This window comes from Euprymna scolopes, chromosome 10, assembly GCF_053919585.1.
Source record: "Euprymna scolopes isolate OS-2025 chromosome 10, ASM5391958v1, whole genome shotgun sequence".
Classification (NCBI taxonomy): domain Eukaryota; kingdom Metazoa; phylum Mollusca; class Cephalopoda; order Sepiida; family Sepiolidae; genus Euprymna; species Euprymna scolopes.
This window is the reverse complement of record NC_136491.1, coordinates 106,691,684-106,717,767: the sequence shown is the minus strand read 5'-3', so window position 1 is coordinate 106,717,767 and position 26,084 is coordinate 106,691,684. Positions and strand designations below refer to the sequence as shown.

The following is a 26,084-nucleotide window of genomic DNA, read 5'->3' as shown; positions in this document are numbered from 1 at the left end:
ACTTATGTCGCTTCCCGTATCTAGAAGACAGTTCACATTACAGCCATTAATTTTAATTTCAATATATTTTCTTTTATCACACCTAGACTCATTTTTAGAACCAATGGTCTTTATTTCTGCTTTTCGGTATTTTCCTTTCCTGCATACCGTTGATTTATGGCCTTTTTTATTACATTTGTTACATATTTTGTATTTAAAGTAACAATCTTTAGTGAAGTGGTTTTTTTCCCCCACATGTCTTACAGGATTTTTCGTGTGCACATTTCATCACCCTTTCCAATTTTTTTTCCATATTTTTTTCTTCAAAATTTTTTCCTTCAATGCTTGTATTGTCCTGCTTTAAATTTAACAGTTTCTGACACTCTTCCATAACTTTTTGTAACGTTATTTCTGTGTCTTGGTTCATAATGGATAATATCCTTGAACGAATATCCTTATCTTTAGAGGCTGTTAAACCTTGCACAAAGATTAGACTTTTAAACATATCCTCTTTGAGGTCTTTTAAATTAAAGGATTCACAATGAGCATTCACTTTCCCTGCATAAGTAATAAAATCTTCGTCCTCCTGCTTCGTGATATTTAAACATTTATAACGTGTATAGAATAGACTATCTCGTTCACTGAAAATGTTTGACAATATTTTTATTGTTTCACTAAAAGAAATCTCTTCAGGTTTCTTTGGCAGGATAAAATTCGTATACTTTGTATTTTCCTGAGATCCAAGTTTTTGAAGAAAAAGAATAATCTTCTCTTCGTCTGTCCAAGACTGACATCTCTTAGCAAAAACATTTTCATATCTCCGAAAATATGCCGGAAAAGTTAACCCATTTGTCGGCTCGTATACAAATTCGGATAAAGAATTTGCTATTCCTTCAGGAGTGAAACGACAGTCTTTCTGCTGCGTTAAAATACTCTATAGTATTTCGCTTTGCTTCAATTGTTGTTGCTGAAGTAATTCCATTTGCTTTTGTTGTGCAAACAATGCCGATTGCATAGTTCTAGTGAATTCTGCTAATTGCTCCATGTTAAAAAAATTTTTTTTTTTTTTTTTTACAAAACCACACAATTAAACAAAAGATTAACTCAAATGTCCTATAAATTCAATGAATTAAAAGCACAATTTCCTTCCGAAGAGGAAAAAAAAAAATACTTCCAGCCGAATAAAACTTGAAATGAACACTTCTTTTTTTTTTTAAATATTCTTTTCAAAAAAAATGTTCGCTTCAAAATGTCAATTTCTCTTTTTTTTTTTTAGGACCGTAACAGACTGAAACACTTACTTTTTAAATGTTGGCTCTGTCGACGTTTTTTTTTTCTTCTTCCTTCTTTGGATTTCTTTTGTTTTCTGCTTGTTAATCTTCTTGTGTGCTTTTTTCTTCGCTTTGTTTTTTTTAGTGAGTTTCGTTCAAATTCTTCGTCGCCAGTTGTTTTATCGTAGATTATATGAATAACAAGTCATTACTGGGGTTGTACAGAAAGGGTTTATTTAGGTAAAAAGGTACACACATTTCTAAGCATCCATTGACAGCTTAGTACTAAATTCTGTCTCCCACGTGAGGAGAGTTTGCTTGTCTTTTTATAGACGTAACAGTCCATTCATTTGAGGGGTGTTGGATCAGTCCATTATATCAATTAAGTAAAACAAAAGATCAACAATCACAAGTCATGTTGTTGTACGTCAGTTGGGAATCCATATTTTATGAAAGAAGTCTACCAATCAAAATACTAAAGGACAATGGCACCGCATTTATCAGCCAACACTTTTGGCAATTCCTGCAAGACTGAGGTGTGCAGCTCCGATTACCATGCGCTTACAAACCAGGAGGAAACGGTGTAGTTGAGAGAAGCTACAGAAGTGTGCAAACCATTGTGGCTAGGAAACAATGTTCAATACCAGAAGCGGTTTACTGGTATAACGTCATGCCAAAAGACAGTGTTTCAACATCTACAGCACCGCCCAACGCCATACAAATCTAACACATCCGCATACGAGATGTTGACTCAGTAGCCAATCCTGATCTGCAATCATCTTTCAATCATCTGCATTAATGGCATGCTGGAATTTAACGCTTATACAAAAATAGCGAACAAATGCATTTTTATAAAAATATAATTTATTTAAGATTAGGAGCATATTTTTATAAAGACCAGTTGAAACCAGACGCATGCTATGTTGCATCTGCTGGTCCCAGAATGCAAGCTTAAACTGTTCAAAACAATAGAATTATATTTAATTCTCTCTTTCAATGTAGAAAGAGAAAAAAGGGAGTGAGAGAGAAAGAGGTTTCATCGCCCATATTTTGTTTTTCAAATTACAATGTCAACATAGTTTAGTTTTATTGTGCACTGGATACATAAACACCTGTAAATCTTCGTGTGCCGACAGTTTTAACCTTTAAAACATGCGTCCTCACCGAAATGTGTGTGTTTGCCTCCACATAAGTGCAGACCAAGTTAGGCACAAGGTTTATTAATGTAGAAGCCCCCAGCTCCCTCAAAAGGGGCTACGTCAATGTGCCACACCTCACAGCAGGTGCATGCTATCATAAGAAATCTTGACAGTGTAAAAGCATGTGGACCTGATCTCATCCCAGCTGTGCTATTAAAATAGTGCTCCGTCGAAGTAGCTCCAGTTCTCTCGAAACTTTACAACAATTGCCTTAATGAATCTTGCTTTCCTGCATGCTGGAAAACTGCTTCTGTAGTACCAGTTTTCAAGAATTCTGGTGAAAGAACTGACCCAGTAAATTATCGCCCCATTAGCCTCCTCCCACTTTTCGCCAAAATATTTGAGACAATAATTAACCAAGCTCTAGTCCATCACCTTACAGATGCTAAACTTCTGTGTGACCAACAATATGGATTTAGACAAGCCTGTTTCACAGCAGACATCCTAACTGTAATCTCAGAACGTATATACCAATCACTGGACAAAGCGGGGGAGGGTAGAGCGGTAGTTCTAAATATATCTAAGGCTTTTGACAGGGTATGGCATGAAGGTCTTCTCAGGAAAATCAGATCATATGGTATCACTGGAAGAATACATGACATAATTGAATCCTTCTTAGATAAGAGAAAAATCCAGGTTGTCCTCGACGGTCATACATCTAAACAATACGATATAAATGCAGGAGTGCCTGAGGGGTCTATCCTGGGACCTCTGTTATTCCTAATATTCATAAATGACATCCCTGACAAAATTGCCTGTGAGATGGGTATATATGCTGACAACACCACACTATAACAGACACGACAGGAAAACAAATGAACACATATCTAAAGAAATGGCAGAAGCATTAGAGGATGACCTCCGATCTGTAGTGGAATGGGGACATAAATGGATGGTCACATTCAATGCTGCCAAGACTAAACTTGTTTCCTTCAATAATTACAAGAAACCTTCTCTACCACCAATAGCAATGGCCAATGACTCTTTATCCTTTAAACTCCTCGGCCTAACACTCTCAGGAAACATGAGTTGGAACAATTACATTGAGAGTATTGCCAGGACCGCTGCGAAGAAGGTAGGTTCTCTCTACCGTGCTAGAAAGATACTAACGCCCGAAAGTATCCTATACCTCTATAAGGCCACCATTTGCTCATGTATGGAGTATTGTTGTCATATTTGGGCTGGTGCATCTACCACTAGTCTCTCGCTCCTAGACAACGTTCAAAAGAGAGTCGCCAATCTGATAGGTCCTGAACTGTCATCTAAACTTCAGCCCGTCCCATCGACGAAATGTTGCATCCCTCTGCCTGTTCTACAAGTACTTTAACGGTGAATGCTCTGACGAACTGCAAGCACTTGTGCCCCCTCGACGTAAATAAACCAGACAAGCAGCTAAATCCCACCCCTTCACAGTAGAGATCCCTAGATGTAAGAGCGCCTTCTACTCCAGTAGTTTCTTCCCCAGGACATCCAAACTTTGGAATTCCCTGCCGGGTCCCTGCTTCCCAACTGCACTGACATGCAGAAGTTCAAGTGCAACGTGAACTGTCATCTTGCTGCCCAACTCCCTACACAGTACCCCTGATTTCCATGTCCCTGATAGTAGCCCGCTACAACAAAGTGGCAATATGCCTTGTTTGGGGTGAAAATATAATAAAAAAAATAAATAAATAAAAAAGTAGGTGTACGAGCATGTCCAGGTTAGGCCAAGTGACTGGAATCATCAGTCCCTTATCATACAAAGAATTTGTGCCCTTGTTGAGGAGCTTACAATAGTAACTCATCAGAAGAAACTGAGTCAGAATTGGTTTTGACCGGTTTAGACGATGCTTCCATTACATTAATAGTTTGGATGATGCTGATGATGATAGGCCACCTGACAACAGTCTTAGGTGTAATGTTCCTGTGGAGGAACTTGCCCCCCCCCTCCTGCAGGAGCGCCCAAACAAAAAGGCCTGCATCCAGCTGCACCATTTGTGATGATCAAATCAGAAGGTAATACAGAATGTGATTTACACAAGCAATGGCACCTAATTAACCAGATTACTTAGATAAATACTTTTACAGTTTTTACAAAAGGGCTACAATAATATTTGGCCAAGATCAAAGTGTAGTATCTGTAAATAGCTTCAATAATATTGCATGTCTCTATTCACACTGAACATCTACAGAATATCCAGCAGTAATATATTATATATGAAAGATTCTGCTGTGGAATTTCCACAGATTCCGCTAGTTAATAGTGATGTTATATTTCTGATATTTGCAGCTTTTCTAATCACATTTTTTTTTCTTAGAAGAACAACCATATAATTCAACAATATAAAAAAATTTAAAAATATTTTTATATTTTACATTTAATAATCAATGTCTGAAAAAAATGATTTAAGTTTTAAATATATTTTCAGAATCTTGTAACTCATTTCTGTTAAAGGTTAGTTAAGAAATTTACATCATATTTTGATGTTATGATCTACAGATTCTAGTTTTAATGGTAGTTTAAAAACAATATTCATCATTAGTACTAGCAATGGAAAAAAAAAATTTTAATTAAAAATACCGTTTTTAGAATCGGAAACCAGGCTTAAATTTTACCGATTCCAATTCCTTAAAAAGTTCTAATTTTTCCGATTCTAATTAATCACCCTAACAAGTTATGACTCAGCATCAAGATCATTAATCTATGTATACATGAATAGTGTCTCCGTCCCAAGTTAAAACAAGATAGCCTTTATTCAAGAATGTATTTTTGACCTATCTTGGACGGTTTAAAGTCCTCCCATCTTCAATCGTTTCTAACCCAATTTTATTTTTAAATTCGATATCAAAATCAGTAGATTATATTTGTTTTTGTTTAGTTTATTTAAACAAATTTGTTCAATATTAAGCAGACATAGATGGGAGTTCGATATGCAATTTTAGCATAAAATTGACCTCCATCCCAGGGTTTTTTTCTTGAGAAATTGATCACCTTCTAAAACTGTTATTTACTTATTTTTATTACTTACTAACATGCTGTCCGGCGTTGCCTGGTTATAAAATACACTTAAATATGATATTTTAATTTATACAGATTTCGTATTTATTATTATGGAGACAATTCTATATTGCTTATTATATTATACTCAATATATAGTAGCGAGTTTAAAAGTTTTAAAAAGAAATATTACTTGGATACCATAGTATTGAAACTAAAACATTGAGATATGAGATAAGTAATGTATTTAAACACTTATGTATTAGTTATGATATTGAATCTAATGGTTCTTTACAGTAAAATCATACAGCACAAAGTTTTATAATTATTAAGATATTGATTAAACGCCAAATATTGAGATATTTAATGTTTTAACATATAAAGGAATATATGGAAGTTTTAAAAGCCAAGAGCAATGCAGAAAGGACCGGAATCACAAGAGTAAAGAAAAGAAAAACAAACAAATGATTGTGATTCCGGTCCTTTCTGCATTGGTCTTGGCTTTTAAAACTTCCATATATTCCTTTACCAGCAATGCTTCAAGCAAACTACCATTTAATTTTAAATTAAAGTCAGTCTCTTTAACGCTTCTTTGTCATTAATATACCTTTCTTCCTACAAAATAAATATTGAATTCTTGCAGCATATTGTTAAAAAGAATAAAATGTAGTTCAATCTAATTCCTTTCTAGAAAATGCTTCATTCAGGTCGGAATAATAATTTTCAAATATCCACCATCTTAAAAAAAAAGTTACATACTCTTGTATTCTGCCATGCAGAGTTATTTCCCTTTGATTGCAGCAAAATATAAAATAAAATTTTAAATCTTTAAAACCTTATATCTATTCAATTTTTAGAGAAGTATTCAGTTTACTATGTTTCATCTAAAATGCTTGAAATTTCAAAACCGGAATATTTTGACTGTTATGTTACATCTATATAATCATAAAACTCTGTGGACCGTCTGCCATTGCTTGAATCTTGTCTTCACGATCAGATGATTCTCTTTTAAAAAAAAGGGATGACAGATGAAAAAAAGAAAAAAAAAAATATATATATATATATATATATATATGTGAAAGTGAACATGTCTGTGTGTGTGTGTGTGTGCCTCCGTGTGTGTGTACATTTTCCTACGCAATAACTCAGTCAATTTTCAGTTTACAGACTCCAAATTTGATATACAGGGTACTGAGATTTGGGAAAATCTTTGTGATCCGTTTTCGGCCAGAAATTTGGCTGTTAAGGGGTCAAAGTTCAACGATTTGACCTTTGAGAACTCTACTAAACTCCTCTGCCAATTTTGTGTCTAAACACTTGAAATTTTTGATATAGGTTCCTTGGACATGGATCTAACTTAATAACTTGATTTGAGCCTAAAACAATAAATGTTAAGGGGTCATAATAGGGGTCAAAGTTTAAAAAATTGACCACTTTTTTTCTTTTTTCTCAACATACACCTCTAAACACCCAGGCAACGCCGGGCTGAAATGCTAGTATATATATATATATATTTGTATGGGTATGGCCCAGAGGCTAAGGAATGAAGGTGGAGAGTTGTATGTTTTGGTTTCAATCTAGTTGATGGCACCTAAGTCATATATATTTTTAAAGTTTGTTTTTGAAATATTGTTAATTTCAATGTACACCGTTTTCGTTTAACGGGTCTAGATTGTTATTTTAAAAAACAATCATCGTTAATTTTGAGTTAAGCTCAATGTATCTATTTAATAGGTGCAGAGCATATATAGTACAAAATTTTGTTGAAATTCAAAGACTTACTTTTTCTTTTTATAACCTTTGTTTATTTTTTCCTGTTTTTTTTTTTCATTACAGCTGTTTCGTTAGTGGGAAGGCAATTTTATGATTTATGTGTCTATAAAAATATCCTGTCTCCACCAACTTCTTTAGATGTTTTTCCATTAGATTTTTACAAAAAAAAGGTATATTTTTAACATGATAAACATCGTATTTGGGTAAAAAGACTTCCAAAGCCATGCTTCCTCACTTCCGCCATCTTTTCATGTTATGTGACGATAGTTTTCCGTTTTAACCCGTAGTTTCGTATTTTTATTTTTTATTTATTTATTTTTGTTTTATTTTCCCCTTTTTTTCTTATTTGTTTTTTCCAAATATCTTATAATTTTATTTTTACATTTATGTGTGTTTATTTTTATAGTCCTTTTTTGCTTGGTATTTGAACTCATATTATCACCCGATCCTTCTGCTTAAGGAGGAGGTCACTCTCATGGCATATATTTTTATATTTATTTCGGTTTTTACTGCTTTATTTAATATTTTCTTCCTTTTCCTTTTATTTTTTATTTATTTATTTTTTTCCTAATCTGCTCTAGTGCATAAAATTAAGTATCTATTTCTGTGCAAACATCCGTGGATTATGTCTAGTCATTTGTTTAATAATTTTTCTTTTGATATTAGTATATGGTATGCTTCTAATATACATAGGTTGCATCTTTTCGATTTGCTTGGTTTATATTTTTCCTCTTTATCAATTATTGACCATCTTAATTTATATTCAATTTTATTTTTTTTTAATTCCTTAATCCATACTGCTAAAGTGGTTGAGTTTTTCTTGTTTTTTTTCGGTTGTTTTCGTTATTACTATTGGTTCTGTTTCTATTTTCGTAATTGTCACTATTGTTATGATCCTTTCTACTGTTGTTTTCATGTTTATCTACATTGTTGTTGTTTTCATTATTTGTGGTGTCATTTTCTTTCCCAGTTTCATTTTTAAACGATGCTAGGTGATTACGATATCTGTCCTTAAAGCAAGTTACATTCTTTTACGGTGTTAGATTCATTTTCTGTCCTATCTCTATTTTTCCAAAATTTGTTTAATTTTGTGTTATTTGAGTCAATTATGGTATTTGTTAAGTTAGCAGATGTTGAGAAGGATAGCTTAACAGTGTTTTTATTAATTATCTTACTTAGTTTACTACCTTGCGGAAATTTTTTGTCTATAATTTGGTAAAATTCCCTTGAAATGTTATTTCTTCATGTGGTGGCTGAACGGTGGATTAAACCACATCTGGTTCTTCCTTCTATTTTTCTTTTTAACTTCTCTTTCCGTTTTATTATGATCTAGCTTTTCATTTTTCTTTTTTGTGTTTATTGTATGTTTTATTTTTTCATTTGTTTTTGCTCTTTTTTTTCTTTTTTATATTTCCTCATCGACATGTTGTAAGACATTACATTTGCATTGTTTATTGTTCTTTCTGTACCTATGTTATTGTTGTGAGTTTCCTTAAAAAATTTAATTTGTTCTTTATATCCTGATCTAGCTAAGGCTTTGTTATAATATTCCTTATTTTCATTGAATAATTCTTCATTTTGTGATATTTTTTATATTCTTTTTGAGATGCTAGGTATAAGTGCTTTTTTTCATACTATTCGGATGGTTGGACTTGTGATCTATGTAGAATAACATTTGGTTGGATTTATGGTAGCGTTCATAGGAGTTGTTGTCTAGATTTTAGTTTACATATTTATGGTTTGGGTCTATTATATCTAGGTTCAGTTTACTGAAGAATTGTTTAATTTTTTGTTTGTTTTTTTCAAATCACCTATTTGTTGAGTTCATGTAGAATAATGCATCATCCCGGTATAGTCCTCCTCTTAGTCCTGGAATCTTTTTATATAGTTCATTTAGTATATAAAGGCCTACAAGGTCCGTTACTTGTGCACTATCCGGGGATCCCATTATGACATCAAAGTTATCATTATTTTCATGGCAAGTGCTCGACTGACCTCTAATCTATGGTTCCTCCTTGCCAAACTTTCACAAAAAAAAAAAAAAAAAACTTGACTAGCAACAACCACTATATACGATTTCTCCCAAAATGCAGATTCCATGAACAAAGCTTCTTTCCCAGAACCATCTGCCTATGGAACACTGTTCTGCTGGCCAGCTTCCTAATTGAATACAACATGGTAGCCAGCCTTCAAATCCAATGTAAATAAATTCTTGTTGAGTCGTACCCATAAATAATCAAATTCCACCCAATTTACACCATTAATGATTACTACACTACCACCTTACATTCATTAACCCTTATCCTCGAGTGGCCTTCGGGCCTTGATGAGTAGTGATTCCCATGTAAAAAATAAACGATTTTATTTCATTTTATTTATAACATGAAAATTGAAATAGATTGGATTTTTTTTAGATGAATAACAATTATTCGTATCTTCGGACTACTGTTCTCCTCTTCAGTGTTATTTTCACAACGTTTTGGTTGATGCAACCTTTGAGCTTCATCACGTGCATCTTGTTAAACTCAGGAATCTTTCTGTCAAACTTGGGGAATCTGCACAGCTGTCAAACTTGGGGAATCCTTCTATGGATCTGTTGCGAACCAGGATATAAATACCCTAACTCGCTACAAGAAAAAATAATGAAACGAATTGAATGAAGGAAACAAAGAACTCAAATGCTGGAATAAAATAAACATATCGTTTATTTTCTGTTAAGAAATGAAAGTATTGGGTGTACACGTGTTCATTTGGCCATTGACGACTACGCGCGTGGAAGGAAAGGGGAACGCAGTAGAGAAATGCGAAGTGGCAAGCCGGCCTGTAGAAAGAGAGGGTTAAGCTCAGTAGAGCGTCGCGCACATATCTGTTTTGATCGACCAAAGCCAAAGGGGAGATAGAGTGAGAAAGCCAATCCTGTTTGGAGATAGAAAGCGTATAAAGTGTACGTACTGTTTGTTAGCTCGTGCCCCATACATAGTCGCAGGGGGCGTGACGCACGCGGGCGCCCCAAAGGGGGGGGGGCGAATGGTCAGATGACTGCTCAGCTCGAGAGCTAAGTTCAAAAAGGAAGATGCTGCTTATTGCTCTTTCTTTTATAGGTGTTTCCAGTAGTCTTTTGCGCATGTGTGGATTTCCTTTGAAAGGGAAAGTGACGTTGTCCGTGAGTACATGTGTGTACGTTAGCGTGTGTGTATATATACACGTGAATGTGAGTGTATGTACGCGAACGTGCGTATGTTTGTGTGCGCGTATGTATGTTACAAGTAATATAGCTTGAAATGTGAACGCGTGTTTTTGTGTGAGACTAGAAAATGCTCGCGCAGATCCAATAGATGTCTACCTGCTGATGCAATTCTCTACCTATATAAGAGCCAGGCACATCCAAGGATGGAGTATTGTTGCCACATCTGGGCAGGAGCTGCTAGAAAGATCTTATCTTGCCTTGACAGAGTTCAAAATAGACTTTGTAGGCTAGTGGGGGATGCCCTTTTTTTTCCCTGCAATTTCTTTCTCACAGAAGAGAAGTTGTGAGCCTGTCTCTGCTTTATCGTTATTTTCATGGCAAGTGCTTGTCTGAGCTCCAATCTATGATCCCTCCCCCTCGCCAAACATTCATGACAAACATTTGTCTAGCTGAAAACACTATCAATAGTTTTCCTCACTCTTTATCTGTGCCTAGACCTAAACGTGGATTCCATAAACAAAGCCTCTTTCTTAGAACTGCACACCTGTGGTACTCTCTTCCATCTGCCTGCTTTCCAGCTGACTACAATATGGTTGTCTTCAAGTCTAATGTAAACAAGTTCTTGATGAGGCGTTCCCATTAAGTAATCCAATTTACCAAATTTACACTTCTAACGATTACTATGATATTGTCCTTTTGACTATTACTATGATATCGTCCCTTTGTACACTCTTTAACCCTTATCCTCGAGTGACCTCTGGGCCTTGATAAGTGGTGATTCCTTTGTAAAAAAGATACTAGTGCACTTATTGATCCGTGCTGAAATAATAACGTTATTATTTAAAAAGCCATTCTTAACATGGGGAGGGGAGGGTGTTTTGTACCTATTCTGTAATTTAACCTTACAATTGAATAAATAAAAAAACATATCATAAAACTTTAATCAAACTTGGAAATACGATTAAAAAAATAGCGTGGATCAGTAAGTGCATTAGCACCTGCCACCTCACCACTTTTTGGTTTTGTTGTCCATACTACAAAAAAATACCCACAATTTATTTTTTCCAAAAAATCAGATCAGAATCACTTACTTGAATACTTAGTTTTGTAAAAGAAATTGGTGCTTTTATATTATAATAACGAAAAAAAAAAAAATTGAATTTCAAGTAAAACAAATGGTCCCTACGTAATTGTCATGTCGCAAATAGTAACATATCCAAAAAAAAAAGTACAGAAAACGATAAGGTAGAAAAATAATTAACAAAACAGCGCGGTAACATAGATGCATAAGCACCGACGATTATATAACAAATAACTGTTACCAAAGGCAAGATAAATTACTATTCTAACTACCTGAATAAGTAGGTTAACTTATCTTAAGTCGTTTATTTACTTCGAAACGCAAGTAGTGTAGAGTCTTGGGTTAGAACAAAAAACTGGTTGACATGAGACGGTCATCTGAGGAATCTCGATAACTGCTCAAAAATCGAAAATTAAACAAAAAATACATTACGTTTTCACACGATTATTGGGTGGGTTTTTAAACGTAAAAATCCCATCTAAAAAAAAAAAAAAAAAAAAAAAAGTACTTGTACAGTTTAATCAAGACGTACAATTTAAATTTTTTTCAATATTTCCATTTATTTAATGTCTTGATTAAACTGTACAAGTACCAATATATATATATATATATATATATATATAGCACGTTGCATAAACAACTGCAGTGCAGGAGTGCAGGAGGAGTAGTTTAGTTTTTACTTACCTAAAAGCTGCAGCCAGTCCGATGGCCTGAGGGAAAGCCGTCGCGAGCCCAGCATCCGCGTCCCCCCTCAAACATTCGGTGTCCCATTGATAAGGTTTCACCCCAAATCGGGGTATTGCTGGAGCCGGGTACACCGATCCACCTCTGGATAACTGAAGAATGATTTCAGACACGGTTAGTCGACTAACTAGATCGTCTACCCGTTCTGAAAATGGTAAAGACGTATTTTGGAAAGGATACTCATTTCGCCACTCGTTCTCATGAGAAGAAACGGTCGACGGTAAAAATATTAACATATTCAATACTAAAATTAAGGAAACGGGGAAAATATCACAAACCATCATGTTTACGTTTCAAGAAACGTGTGTGCTGTTTGTGATGCTAATTATCTCCCTTACTTCCTTGAAATGATTTACTTCCGCTCCGGTTTCGGCTATAAACCTAACCGGATAACTCTACAATTTACTTAGCTTTTCAGTTTTCAAAAAAAAACAAAAAAAAAAAAACCGGCATCAGTTTATAGTAACTAAAAGGGCTACTATACAAAGTAACGTTTCTTATCTAGAATTCCTCCTATATGAAAAAACAAATAAAGAAAATTCTGTATGATGTACGTACCAGTGACGGAACGAAAATATCATGTTTCCAAAATTACCTAAATTGATCAATTATTTTATTTTTATAAAGATAATCATTTTGAGGCTAATGCAGAGAGTGAGTGAGTGAGTGAGTGAGTGGAGTGACTGATCCGCGCTATTTTCTTTTAATCGTATTTCCAAGTTTAATTAAAGTTTTATGATATGTTTTTTTTTTTATTCAATTGTAAGGTTAAAGTACAGAATAGGTACAAAACACCCTCCCCTCCCCATGTTAAGAATGGCTTTTAAAATAATAACGTTATTATTTCAGCACGGAGCACTCTCTGCATGAGTAGGTGTATCAGAATTTTTGTAGGAATTTTTGACACCCCTAACACGAAACTGCGAATAAAATATAAAAATCTCGTAATTTCTCTGTTAAAAGTGGGTTATTTATTTTCTTTATGGATTATACTTCCAAAATAAACTATTAAAGTTGTTTTAAAAGTAATAGAAATATTTTTTTAAACAGTAATGAATTTTCCGAACTCAATATTTTTCAATTTTTAAACTTTAAAAATCTATCAAAATTTTTCTATTGATTCTATTTTTACGATATTTTCAGGGTCAATGTGAAATTTTATGTTCTTTCCAATAAACCGAATATAATATTTTAGACAAACGTTTTTTTTTAATTCACGCCCCCCCCCCCCATTTTCAAGTTTCTATTAAAAAGTAAATAATTAATTTACTCCCAAATTGAAGAGAAAAGGTCAATAAATAATATATTCAAATTTAAAACAAAAAACAAGTAGTGTTTTTTAGAATTTTACCTGTAAAGTTTGAAGTTTAAAACTTTTTTTAAAACCACGTTATTTGTTTTTTCTTTTCTTTTTTTTTAATGGAACCTTGGTCCTTGCTCCTTTAATTGAAAAAAAAAATTAGGGCTTGAATTACATTTTTCGAGGATTTATAAGCTTGGAAAGACAGGGGGTCGAATAATTCACGCCTCCCATTTTGAAATGTCTATTAAAAAGTAAATCATTTATGTACCAAAGTCTTATATATCACAAATTGAAGAGAAAAGGTCAATAAATAATATATTCAAATTTAAAACAAAAAAAAAAGAACTGTTTTTTAGAAATTTACCTGTAAAGTCCGAATTTTAAAACCTTTAAAAAAAAATAAAACATGTTTTTTTTGTTGTTGTTGTTGTTGTTTGTTTGTTTTTTTTAATGAAACCTTGGTCCTTGCTCCTTTAATTGAAAAAAAAAATTAGGGCTTGGAAAGATGGGGTGGAATTATTCACTATTTTCACGTAATTTCTGACACACCTACTGCATGAGTACCATCATTTTTAAGCGATTAATGGGATTTCGTAGGCATTATAACATAAATCTCATAAGTTTTAATCATTGTTGAGTTTTCTCCCTTGGTTTTGTTTTGTTCCTGCTTTGGGGGAGGGGATTGTTTCAAAATGGCGGACAAGACAACAACCGCTGATCGGTTACTCATAAAATTTTATTTTCTTATTTAAAAATAAAGCTACTTGATTAATTTATGTGATTTTTGGTCATTTTTTTTTTCGTCATGGGTACGTACATCATACAGATTTTTTTATTCATTTTTGTTTTTCTAAATAGGAGGAATTCTTGATAAGAATCAAAGCAAGATTAACTTTACAGGTATCTTAAAAGATGTCGCTCGGCACTATTTCAAAACAACTCATTGCATAAAATTATTATTCAATGTATGGTAAATTTGTAATATAGTTAGCAGCTGAGAAATCGAAAAGAAAAAACAATAACAAATAACTCACACCAAACACATTACAATTGAATTTTCTACCGACCTGTATGCTTTAAATGTTTTGTAAATGTTTAATTTTATTTATTTATTTATTTATTTATTTTTCATTTCAAAATTAAATTTTGTTTCGACACACGAGAAACAGAATGGCCGCTTGACTCTCTGTGGGGGTTTCATATTTTTACAAATCATGAAAAATATGACTTACTCTATCACTAACCTGAAATCTGAGTCACAAGCCCCCCTCCCTTAGTGTTAGTGGTAGAATAAGTTATATTTTTTATTATCTTTTCAACTTGCAGTTAGCTTAAGCTAAATAATCACTTATAAAAATTTGAGTGCCATTTACTTTTCTTTTATAATATTACCTTCTTTTCTCAAATGTAATTGCACGGGTGCCTTTCAGAGGCATTTTCAGACCTGGATTGTCTTCTCTTTGCTGCCGCTATCTGATCAACATATGTGCACTCACACACAAGTATACTATTCTGGTACATAAATCTTTCTCTACTCAAACACACATATGCACACATCCTCCTACTCAGACTCTGTTAAACATATTCTCATGAACTCAATTTTATAATAAACACCATGTGTGCACCTACAAACATATAATTTGGTATATGAACTTTTCCTATTTTTGTACCCACATACCAGCAAACACCTTTCTACTCGGACTTTGTTGCATACATTCTCATGAACTCAATTTCATAGCAAAGAGCTCATGTGCATTTCACTTGAACATACAATTAGGTATGCAAACTTTTTCTCTTCATGCACACACACACACGATTCTATGTACACACCTTTTGTATATGTTCCATTATTTATACAAATTTATGCTGATGACACTATCATCTATGGTAGCACACCAAAGACCATACGCAACCAAGTTCTCTCTGATTCCCTTTCCTTTGATCTTGAGCACGTGGTACAATGGGGAAAGAGGTGACTGGTTACTTTTAATGCATCTAAAAATGAGCTTCTATCTTTACATAATCAACACTCTGATCCCCATTTGGCATCAATTAAAGTGAATAGCTCTCATCTTCGGGAGGCCTCATGTTTTGACAAGCTTCTGGGCGTGACCTTTACTCCTAATCTGAAATGGAACATATACATCAAATCCACTGACAAGCTCGCTGGAAAAAAGGTGAGATCCTTCAGATATCTCACGGTTGATGCAATTCTCTATCTATATAAGAGCCAAGTAAGGATGGAGTACTTTTGCCACATCTGGGCAGGAGCTGCTAGAAACACTGGATCCTGCCTTGATAGAGTTCAAAATAGACTTCGTAGCCTAGTAGGGGATGTCCTTTTCTCTTCCTTGCAACATCTTTCTCACAGAAGAGATGTTGCAAGCCTGTCTCTGCTTTATCGTTATTTTCATGGCAAGTGCTTGTCTGAGCTTCAATTTATGGTCCCTCCTCGCCAAACTTTCATGAGAAACATTCGTCTAGCTGAAAATAATTTCCCCCACTCTTTATCTGTGCCTAGACCTAAACGTAAATTCCATGAACAAAGTTTCTTTCTTAGAACTGCATGCCTGTGGAACTCTCTTCCGTTTGCCTGCTTTCCAGCTGACTACAATATGGTTGTCTTCAAGTCCAACGTAAACAAGTTCTTGATGAGCTGTTTCACTTGTTAACAAATTTACCGAATTTCTATTACTAACAATTACTATATTGTCCAATTGATTGCTGTACACACTTTTAACCCTTATCCTCGAGTGGCCTCTGGGCCTTGATAAGTGGTGATGCCTATCTAAAAAAGAAAAATAAATAAATAAATATCCTTCATAAAAAACCCAGTTGAGTTCGCAAACAATAATTTTGTAAAATTCTGTATTGTCTCCAAGTAGACTCGAATGAGTTGGGATCTTCGTTCTCTCGCATTGGCCAATTAATAGTTCACTGGCGCTGGATCTCAGCAGGAAAGGAATTATGATCTGTATATCATATATCAGTAGCCCATTCTCATATGTAATGCTACTACAATAGGCTCTATATAGTTGAATAATGCTAGAACATGACCATTTGATGGCCAGTTGTTTTTTACGTGTTGTAATATGTAATTGTTAGTCTCGTCAGTTTTCCTCCAACTCCTTTCACTGTTTTTCTCTGGCGGTAAGGATCCCATTATGATGTGAATGCATGCTGTCACTTCCTCCATTACTTAGTATTGCTCTTAACAGAGTATTTGCTGTATATAGTTCCTTAATAGGGCCATATTGAATGGTGTATCCATATCTCATTATATGTAACTGAAATCCTTGCTACCAAGTAGTGGCACTAGTAATTTGTGATATGTTGCCACTGTGAACCGTATTTCAACAAGGTAGTCAAAGAAGTGTTCATAAGCCCATGTTATTGCCGAGGCCTTCTTTTCTATTTGGGTGTAATAAGTATCAGTCTCTGACATGGCTCGTAACGTATAGGTGATGGGGGTGCATTTTTATGTCATCCTGTCATTGTAATAGCACTGCTCCCAGCCCGTAAAGTGAAGCATCAGCAGAAACCACAGTCTCATTTGATGGGTTATACGGGCATAACACAGGTGCTGAACACAATGTTTTCTTGGTGGAGCTGAATGCTTCCTGCTTTGCATTGTCTCAAACAAATGTGTATTTCTGGTTTAACAAGCCTCTTAATGGCTTAGTTATGTCTGATAGGTTTCAAATAAATTTTCCCAATTGGTTCACCATCCCTAGGAAGGTTTCCATTGTTTGTTGGCATTGGGAAGTTGAAGATATCAGTGAGTCTTTCTGGATCTGATCATAGACTGTCCGAGAAATTTCAGTGATGATTTGGGTATTTTGCATTTTTTTTAGTTGAGCATAATACCAGCAGCCTGGATTTTTTTTAGCACACCTTTTAGTCAGGCATCATGTTCTTGTTAATTTTTTTAGCACACCTTTTAGTCAGGCATCATGTTCTTGTTAATTTTTTTAGCACACCTTTTAGTCAGGCATCATGTTCTTGTTAATTTTTTTAGCACACCTTTTAGTCAGGCATCATGTTCTTGTTAATTTTTTTAGCACACCTTTTAGTCAGGCATCATGTTCTTGTTAATTTTTTTAGCACACCTTTTAGTCAGGCATCATGTTCTTGTTAATTTTTTTAGCACACCTTTTAGTCAGGCATCATGTTCTTGTTAATTTTTTTAGCACACCTTTTAGTCAGGCATCATGTTCTTGTTAATTTTTTTAGCACACCTTTTAGTCAGGCATCATGTTCTTGTTAATTTTTTTAGCACACCTTTTAGTCAGGCATCATGTTCTTGTTAATTTTTTTAGCACACCTTTTAGTCAGGCATCATGTTCTTGTTAATTTTTTTAGCACACCTTTTAGTCAGGCATCATGTTCTTGTTAATTTTTTTAGCACACCTTTTAGTCAGGCATCATGTTCTTGTTAATTTTTTTAGCACACCTTTTAGTCAGGCATCATGTTCTTGTTAATTTTTTTAGCACACCTTTTAGTCAGGCATCATGTTCTTGTTAATTTTTTTAGCACACCTTTTAGTCAGGCATCATGTTCTTGTTAATTTTTTTAGCATGTTAATTGCATGCATATCACTCTGATTTCATTCTCTAGTACCTGTAACATGCGCCTCTGGTAGATCACACTGGTTGATGAAATTCCGAAGAAAAGACGGTTGAATTGATACCAGCCAAATAGGCTGATAAAGATCGTTAGTTCTGATGAATCTACCAATATCTGTTGTTGGCATCCAGTTTACTCATGATTCTCATTTCTTCTAACTGAGCCAAAAAGTGGTCAGCAGTGGGTAGCATGTGGGTAGTATGCGTAAGATTGAGCAGCGAACTCCACGCCTGCCTTCACAGCTTCATACCATTTGTGAGGCACACGGGTTAGTTGGTCTGCACGATTACAGTGTGATGCCACGAGCGTTACACTCACCGACAGGTCATACTCCGATACCAGACTCTTCAGGGTGTTTAGCCTCCGCCGGATTAACATCTCACTGGCTGCCTTAGTGCGGACTCTCGTTCGTCCCGAAAGAGTGTCAGACACCCAGTGGTAGACGCAAAGAGAATCCGTGTACAAGTGCAACTTCTTTGACTGCCATTGCAGTGCCAGATTTAAACCCTTCACAACAGCATCCAGTTCCGCCAGGTTTGACGTGTTGAGCATCATTCATGGGTCGCAGCCAGCACGCGTCTTCAATTACATTTTCACGTTGCTCCAATAACACTCCTAATGCCAAAGAACTAGCGTCAACCCACACATTCACAGTGTCCCCATCGACACACCATTCTCCACGGGCAGGATCCTCCTTGTCAACTCTCTCTAGGGTTTCCGTCGTCATCAGAGTTAGAAGAGCATCATCAGATACATCATCCCAACCTGTAGTTACTAAACTTGCCCTGCGTTTGATGATGCCCACAGCTGCTCGGAGCCAGCCACACACTGGTAAGTGACCAATAAGTTTCCCACACAAGGAAAAAATAGTCTGCCGCGTAATAACATCAGGGATGTTTGGATCTCACTGCCACGCCTCCATCGTAAGGTACCGTCTTTCCTACAGATGTCCAATCCTAATACCCGTGCTCCATCCTTCAGACATTCGGGATCCTTGCACTCCAACCCGAATTGAGCTAACTTTTCTCTGATGTGCGACGCAAATTGTATATCTTCATTGGCGTACACATCGTCAATATAGGCCGATGTTGCGTCCTCAGTGGTCTTTTCCTAAGATAACACTGCATTTACAATGGTCTTCATGATTTGCGGTGCCACATTCAGCCCAAAGCCAAGTCGAGTAAGGCAGTATCTCTGACCCCGGAACCACACTGTCTGGAACGGCCACAATGTCTCATCCACTCACACCTGCAAATAAGCCTTCCGCAAGTCTACTATAGACACATTGGAGCCCTTCTGGCGCCATTCTCTCAGCTTGCTGGCGCACACTTCAGCATCAGCAGTGTACGTCTCAATGTATCTATTGAGTTCACGATAGTCCAGCACCGGACGAACTTTTGATTTGTTATGTTGGACTACCGCCATTAAGGGAATCAGACCCTTGGGTGGTCCCAGCTTGTTGGGGTAGGGGATCAGCCATCCATCCTGGATCCATGCCTCAAGCTCCTTCTCGTATTCATTACAGGCCTTGTCGGGTATTGAGTACTCTGAAATGCTATTCTCGGTTGGCGCCCTTCCTTCTGTCCACTTTGACGATGCAGTCCAAGCTTTTTGGTGATGGTCATAGTCCACCTTAAAATCAGGCCGATCAATGTGAACTGCAGCACACACTGGGGTTTCCAAAAACCGCACAGTCCCATCTCTTCCGATAACAACTCCCCCCCAGTGCCTTAATAGCATCATATCCCAACAATACATCGAATCCCAGCAAATCCCCTCGCATCACCAGCACATTAATGTCTGCGGCCACACCAGAGTCTGTGTGGACTTTGACAGTTCCGGCTCCACAGCAAGCTTGTGTATTGCCACCTGTTGTGGTTACTTTGATGTTCTGCTTTGTCCAGTTTCGACACAACTTGGCACTCATGATGGTGTGTGAGCACCCGGAGTTGAGAAGAGCTGAACAAGGCACTTGGTCGACATACACATTTATTGTCGGTTGCGCCTCAATTAAATCTTGTCCGGGGAACAGGGCGGCACTGACGTCCTGCCCCCTGATGCATTTCCCGCACAATTTTTGGATAAATGTCCATAACTACCACATTGGAAACAGAGCGGGCGCCCCCGCCCCTTGTTAGTACAACTTCTTGCGAAATGGCCTCGCTGGCCGCAGCAGAAACATCTCCCATTGGTCGTGGGTCTCAAACTGGGACTCTTTTCAGCATTAGTCTTGGCTGCCTTTGCCATCATTACAACCGGTTCCCTCAGGTCCTCCTCATCTCTGATAATGGCTCGAGCGCATTCCAACAAATGTTCCATGGGCGTTACAGATACGCTGGTGGAAGCCCTCAACAGTTACTTTACAATGGTGGGAAGGCCGGCCACAAACGCATACGCCAGTGTCTGCTCTGACACTCCATTGCCAAATAGAACTGCAAGTTTCTTCAGCTCCACGAAGAAGACATCCACGGTTTCTCCTGACATGAGCTTCCTAGAGGCAAATGTTTCGTAGGCCGTGCAGGAATCCATGGCAAATGCCTTGTATAAAGCATTTTTTATAGAGTTAACATCAGCCTTCTCCACGGCACTAAGTTGCTGATATACACTCAGGGCGCCTCCAGCCAATCTCAGGGGAATCATGGTATGCACCCCCTTTACTTCACAGAGGTTGCAGGTCAGCTCAACCCTTTCGACCCTGTTGACAACAGAAGTGGATCCGTCGAATTCGGGTATCAGTTTTAAATCAAACTTTGCCCCAGCCATAGTTGTCCAGGAAAAGAGACAAAACGAAATCGCCGAAATAGCTTATGACCTTCACCTTCACCGAGGTGCACGACTTATATGACCTTCACTGAGGTGCGCAACTTGACACAAAAAAACAACTTCTTAATCAACTGCTAACGCACGCGTCACTGTAACGTCCAATGACAACAACAACCTTCTCACTCGACCTGCCTTTTATACCACTCACTGAAGACTTTGCCCTTTCTTTCTCCTGTAATAGGCTTCCTTTGTACCAATGGCTACTAGCTATAAACATGTGTAAACAAAACTGAACTATTCTCTCCTTCAACCAGCGAGCATGATATTAATTCTATCTCTACACAAGAACGTTTCAACTAACTAACCCGTTTCTCTCTCTCTCTCTCATACACTCTTCTACTAAATGCTACTAACAAAGATAACAAATAAAGTTTGTTTATTAAACGTTAAAATTAGACTTCTTTTCGTTGTCTTCATTATTAGCTAAACATGTTAAAGTTTTGAGTTTTTTCCCGTGAAAGCTTTATAAATCATGCTATCTATCAGTGTGTCTTCCTTACAAGGGATTGGTTTCTCATCTATTCTGAACATTGTTTTGTAACAGTTGAACCATTGAATCCATTTTCACATAAATCAGGCTGGTTGAGTCTAAAAGGCTATGGTGGGCTCAGGTGGCTGGTCATACTGGGATATTATTTGTGGAATTTTATTTTGTTTAACTTTTCCCCTATGTATTGCTCATGTCTGTTTGTAAATCCCTTATTCTGTGACCATGTTTTGTTAGGTCTTTGTCAGGAAAATAAAGCAAGATGAAATGTATGTATTAAAACTAAGATGGCTGACAGCCAGTCCCATTATATACCCGTTCATGTAAGAAATTGCATTTCAAGGTAAGCAACTCCAATCGGTGCAGAATATCTACAAACATAACATAAAATATTTTATTTTAGCAAAATATCTGAAAAAGAAAAAAGATGAATAAAATTAGCATAAAAATATTCTGAATTCCAATTCCATAGAGTATTTGTAATATAAAATAAGCATTTAAAACATTTCACATCTAAAGTATTTTGTTTTAGTAAAAGATCTGAAGCAAAAAATCAATAAAATGTTAAATTTTCAAAAAAATCAATTTTAATTATAAGGAAACTGGAAACAATTACGTAAACATTAATCAGAAGGGACTTTTCCTGGGTATACACTGGCATGACTTCCACTAAACAGAAAGCAGATATCAAAATAACATAAGTTTTGTTTTTTTAACTTAATCGTCTTTCATTTTCGATCTGGAGTGCCAGAAACTTACCAATTTATTTTTTTATTATTAATTGGTCACAAATTATGAAGGGCAAAAACCACCCTAAGATAATGTGGTTAATGTTATGTAATTATTGTTATGTAAAAGATGAAGCTTGATTACATATGGGGTCAATTAATGACAAGTATTTGTTGACATTGGATTTGAAAACGACAGTTGTAATCTACAGGGAAGCAGACTTATGGTAATGTTTTCTGCAGATGAGAAACTCTTGCAGAAAAGAATGGAAATTCCGTCTGAAGAAAGTAAAGACACTTTATTTTCAGTTGTGGCAGAGAGACGAGTTTTTGTTGTGAATGTATTATAAGGGGAATTTAGAGATTGGTGGTCAGTCGAGAAGCTTCTATGAAAATAAAGATAGAGCAGAATATATATATATATATATATATATATATATATATATATATAGAGAGAGAGAGAGAGAGAGAGAGAGAGAAAGGGAAGAAACTAGCAATGTCTCTTCTATGAGGAAGGGGTTACAGGCAACAGAAGAGTGCAGTTCCAATAGTTCAAAATAATGATCCGAGCATTGGTGATGCAAGGAGAGAAACTTGGTTTAAGAGATGTTAACAAGCCATTTTTTTCTAAAATTGCACCGTGTGCACCATATTTGTAGCAAAGATTTGGTGTGCAGTTTTATGTTTATTTATAGCAATTGCCACTTCAATTTTTTTTATGGGAATCGCTCCAGACAAAGCATGAAGTCAGTTAATGTAATGTAACGTTGTCCAGGAACCAAAGCGTTGTAGTCTCAGTTGCAAAAGAGGCAAAGAATAGAAAAGAACTTCCACTCGCTTTTTTTTTTGATTGTACAACAACATTTATTTCCTCATTCTCACATTACCGCTGTAACATCCCTCATGAACATCATCCACGCCTCTCACATGATCTCGAACGTTATTTTTGTCTTTAACGTGATCTCCTTTGTAAAGTCTTTTTCCTACCGGTGACGTCATTTTGCATGCATTTGCATATGCACGGCCACACTATGTTCCACTCAGGAGCTAACAAAAGAAATAGTACTTCAAGTAAAAAAAAAATTTGCCAATGATAAGTGTTAGATGGAATAGATTCTGACCCAGGAAACAGCAATTCTTCCCTCTTTATCAGAAACATCGCTCCTGGAATGTGAGGACTAAAGGACAAAATAAGGGAAGCGAGAGTTACACAGCTGCCAAAAGTAAACCCAAGATACACTTTCTACTATTCTTACATTTGTTGTAAAGAAGAAAAGGGTTGATATGTCGTAACTTGAATGAAGTGAGGAACCATTTATAAAGAGTAGCTTTAGCTTTTTAACAATTAACCTGGTACCATTACACAGCGTGAGTGCATTCACGTTGCATGTAATTCTGTGTGCACCAATTGTTAATTTGGTTGACTTTCGCATCAAAACTAAACCTGCTATTTCGCTTGTTGAAATGTATGTGCCCGAAGGTTACCGGTATTTAAGTGCTGCTAATGAGGACACTGTTTTAACATAATATAATTATAGCGTTTATCTCAAAGACGCAGCTTCTGAATAGCAGGTGTGACATGATCAGGAGCATGCTTGCACAATATTGCTTGATTAATTAAATTAAATTAATTATGGAATAATGACAAATTGCGCCAACTTTTATTTCCGCAAGCAATTAATTCAAAAGGTCATATTCTTTGTGTTTAAATGACAACCAAAACAGCAATTTTGATTATCTATATATTAATAAAATAGTGTGTGTATTATTTTGTGTGTCACGCTTACATCTTTTTTCTTCCAAGTGACTGTTATTTAATTGTTATGACCTTCCATTTCTTGTAATAAATAATGTTACCAAGAATTCTTCATAAGTTTTGGTTTCAATTTCGATTATAGCTGAAGGAACTCAAGTTATATATATATATATATATATATACTAGCAAAAGTACCTGTCGTTGACTGGGTTCAAAAACAGCCTATAGAAAATGGACTCTGATTTATGAAAGTATGAATCGATATGAAATGGTAGGGTTGTAAAGAGATAGCTTCGAATTCGGGGGTATCAAAGCCAAAGCAAAATATGATGAAAGTAAAAATAAAATAGATAAACCCCATACTTTATTATACCATACCTGTTCACACTGAAACACTTATCACAATATTCTGTGGATCTATATTAAAAAAAACTTGTTAAACTTTGTGACATATTTTCATTCTATGGAGGTCAGGCGCGAACGAACACCCCATAATTTTATTATACCATATTTCTCAAACTGGAACATAATTATCAAAGTATACTTACGCAGATAGATATGAAAAGTCTTTATTAAAGTCTGTGCCTATTTCCATTCGGCGCAAACGCAGACCTCACAATTTTATTATACCATCCCTATTTAAGTTAAAACATACTTATCAAAGTATTCTTATGTACATCTATATCAAAAACACTTGTAAACATTTTTTTTAATTTTAAAATTTTTTATTTCCATACTTTGTGGACCAGGCGCGAATGCAGACCCCATAATTTTAATGAACCACTGTTCTACAGGATCAAACATACCCATTCCTGTGTCTCGATACATCTTCTATCATTATATGTAATCAGTTTTTTAAAATAGTCAACCATATAGGAGCCTATTCGTGACCACACACACACACACACACACACACACACACACACACACACACACACACACACACACACACACACACACACAATACTTTTGCAGCTTTAACAAAAGAGCTACAATAATATAGGAGCGTCTCTTTTACACTGAACATCAACAGAATGCTAACATTAATATATTACATATGAAAAAGTTTGCTGTGGAATTTCCACAGGTCCTGCTAGTTTATTTATTTATTTATTTATTTTTTTTTTAACTTTTGGTTACCCTAAGTAAGGCATATTGCTACTTGGACATGAGGGGCTTCTATTTGAAATCGCTATGTGGGGAGTTGTGTAGCAAATTGTTCGCATTGTATTTAAACTTCTGCTTAGTAAAGTCAGGGAAACTAGAAACAGGGAGGTGAATCCAAAGTCTAACAGTCCAGGGGAAGAAACTATTAGAGTAAAAGATTTTCCAGCATCTATGGACATCAGCAGTGAAGGAGTGGGATTTTGCTCCATGTCGGGTTTGTCAGAAATATGTACGCCTAAGGGGCACAAGTGCAATGAGTCTATCAGAGATCATTCAATTAAAGTACTTGTAAAACATGCACGGGGATGCAACATAGCAGCGATTGGAGCTTGGCCAATAGTGTAGGACCTATTAGATTGGAGACTCTTTTTTAGACCCTGTCTAAAAGGTGGTAGATCGCCAGCCCAGATATAGCAACAGTACTCCATACATGGACAAAAGATGGCTTTGTAGAGATACAGGATACTCTTAGGTGCGAGTAATTTTCTAGCACAGTAGAAGGAGCTACTTTTTTTGCAGCAGCTTTGGCAATGTCTTCAATGTATAATAACAATGATCAAATTGTAACTTTGAAAGAATGTATTTACATATGTGAAAATGACAGTTAAGTGAAAACATTCAAATTGGATTTTTTTTACAATTTAAAAGGTTAAAACTGAGAATTATTTGTAATTTTGCGGCCCAGTGACAAAATAAATTATGTTGGCAACTTAAAAACGTAACTAGGGTACACTTACCATCTATATATATAAAAGCGAAGATGTATGTATGTATGTGTGTATGTTTGTGTGTCTGCTAAAAACCTTCGACAGACAGAACAAAAATTCACAAATTTGGTCTCATATGAAAGCCCCATCCTTTGCCCGACAAATATCGAAAAATTGGCCAAAAACGTTAATTTTTTCACCCTGAAATCAGCACTTTTCTATGGTGGTGGGGGGGGGTCAGCAAAAACCGTCCTCTCATGACGAAGTTGCTTCTA

General features: G+C 35.8%; 1 protein-coding gene across 1 annotated transcript in view; it reads right to left on the bottom strand.

Annotated features, from left to right (window-relative positions):
- The window catches only part of LOC145286195 (uncharacterized), an 80,814-nt gene extending 68,259 nt beyond the window's left edge, over positions 1-12,555 (bottom strand). Inside the window, exon 1 of the mRNA XM_080134992.1 lies at positions 12,152-12,555. Coding sequence (XP_079991118.1) covers positions 12,152-12,495 — 344 coding nt within the window. The 5' untranslated portion in view covers positions 12,496-12,555. The remainder of the gene's footprint in view (positions 1-12,151) is intronic.
- Between the last annotated feature and the right edge of the window lie 13,529 nt (positions 12,556-26,084).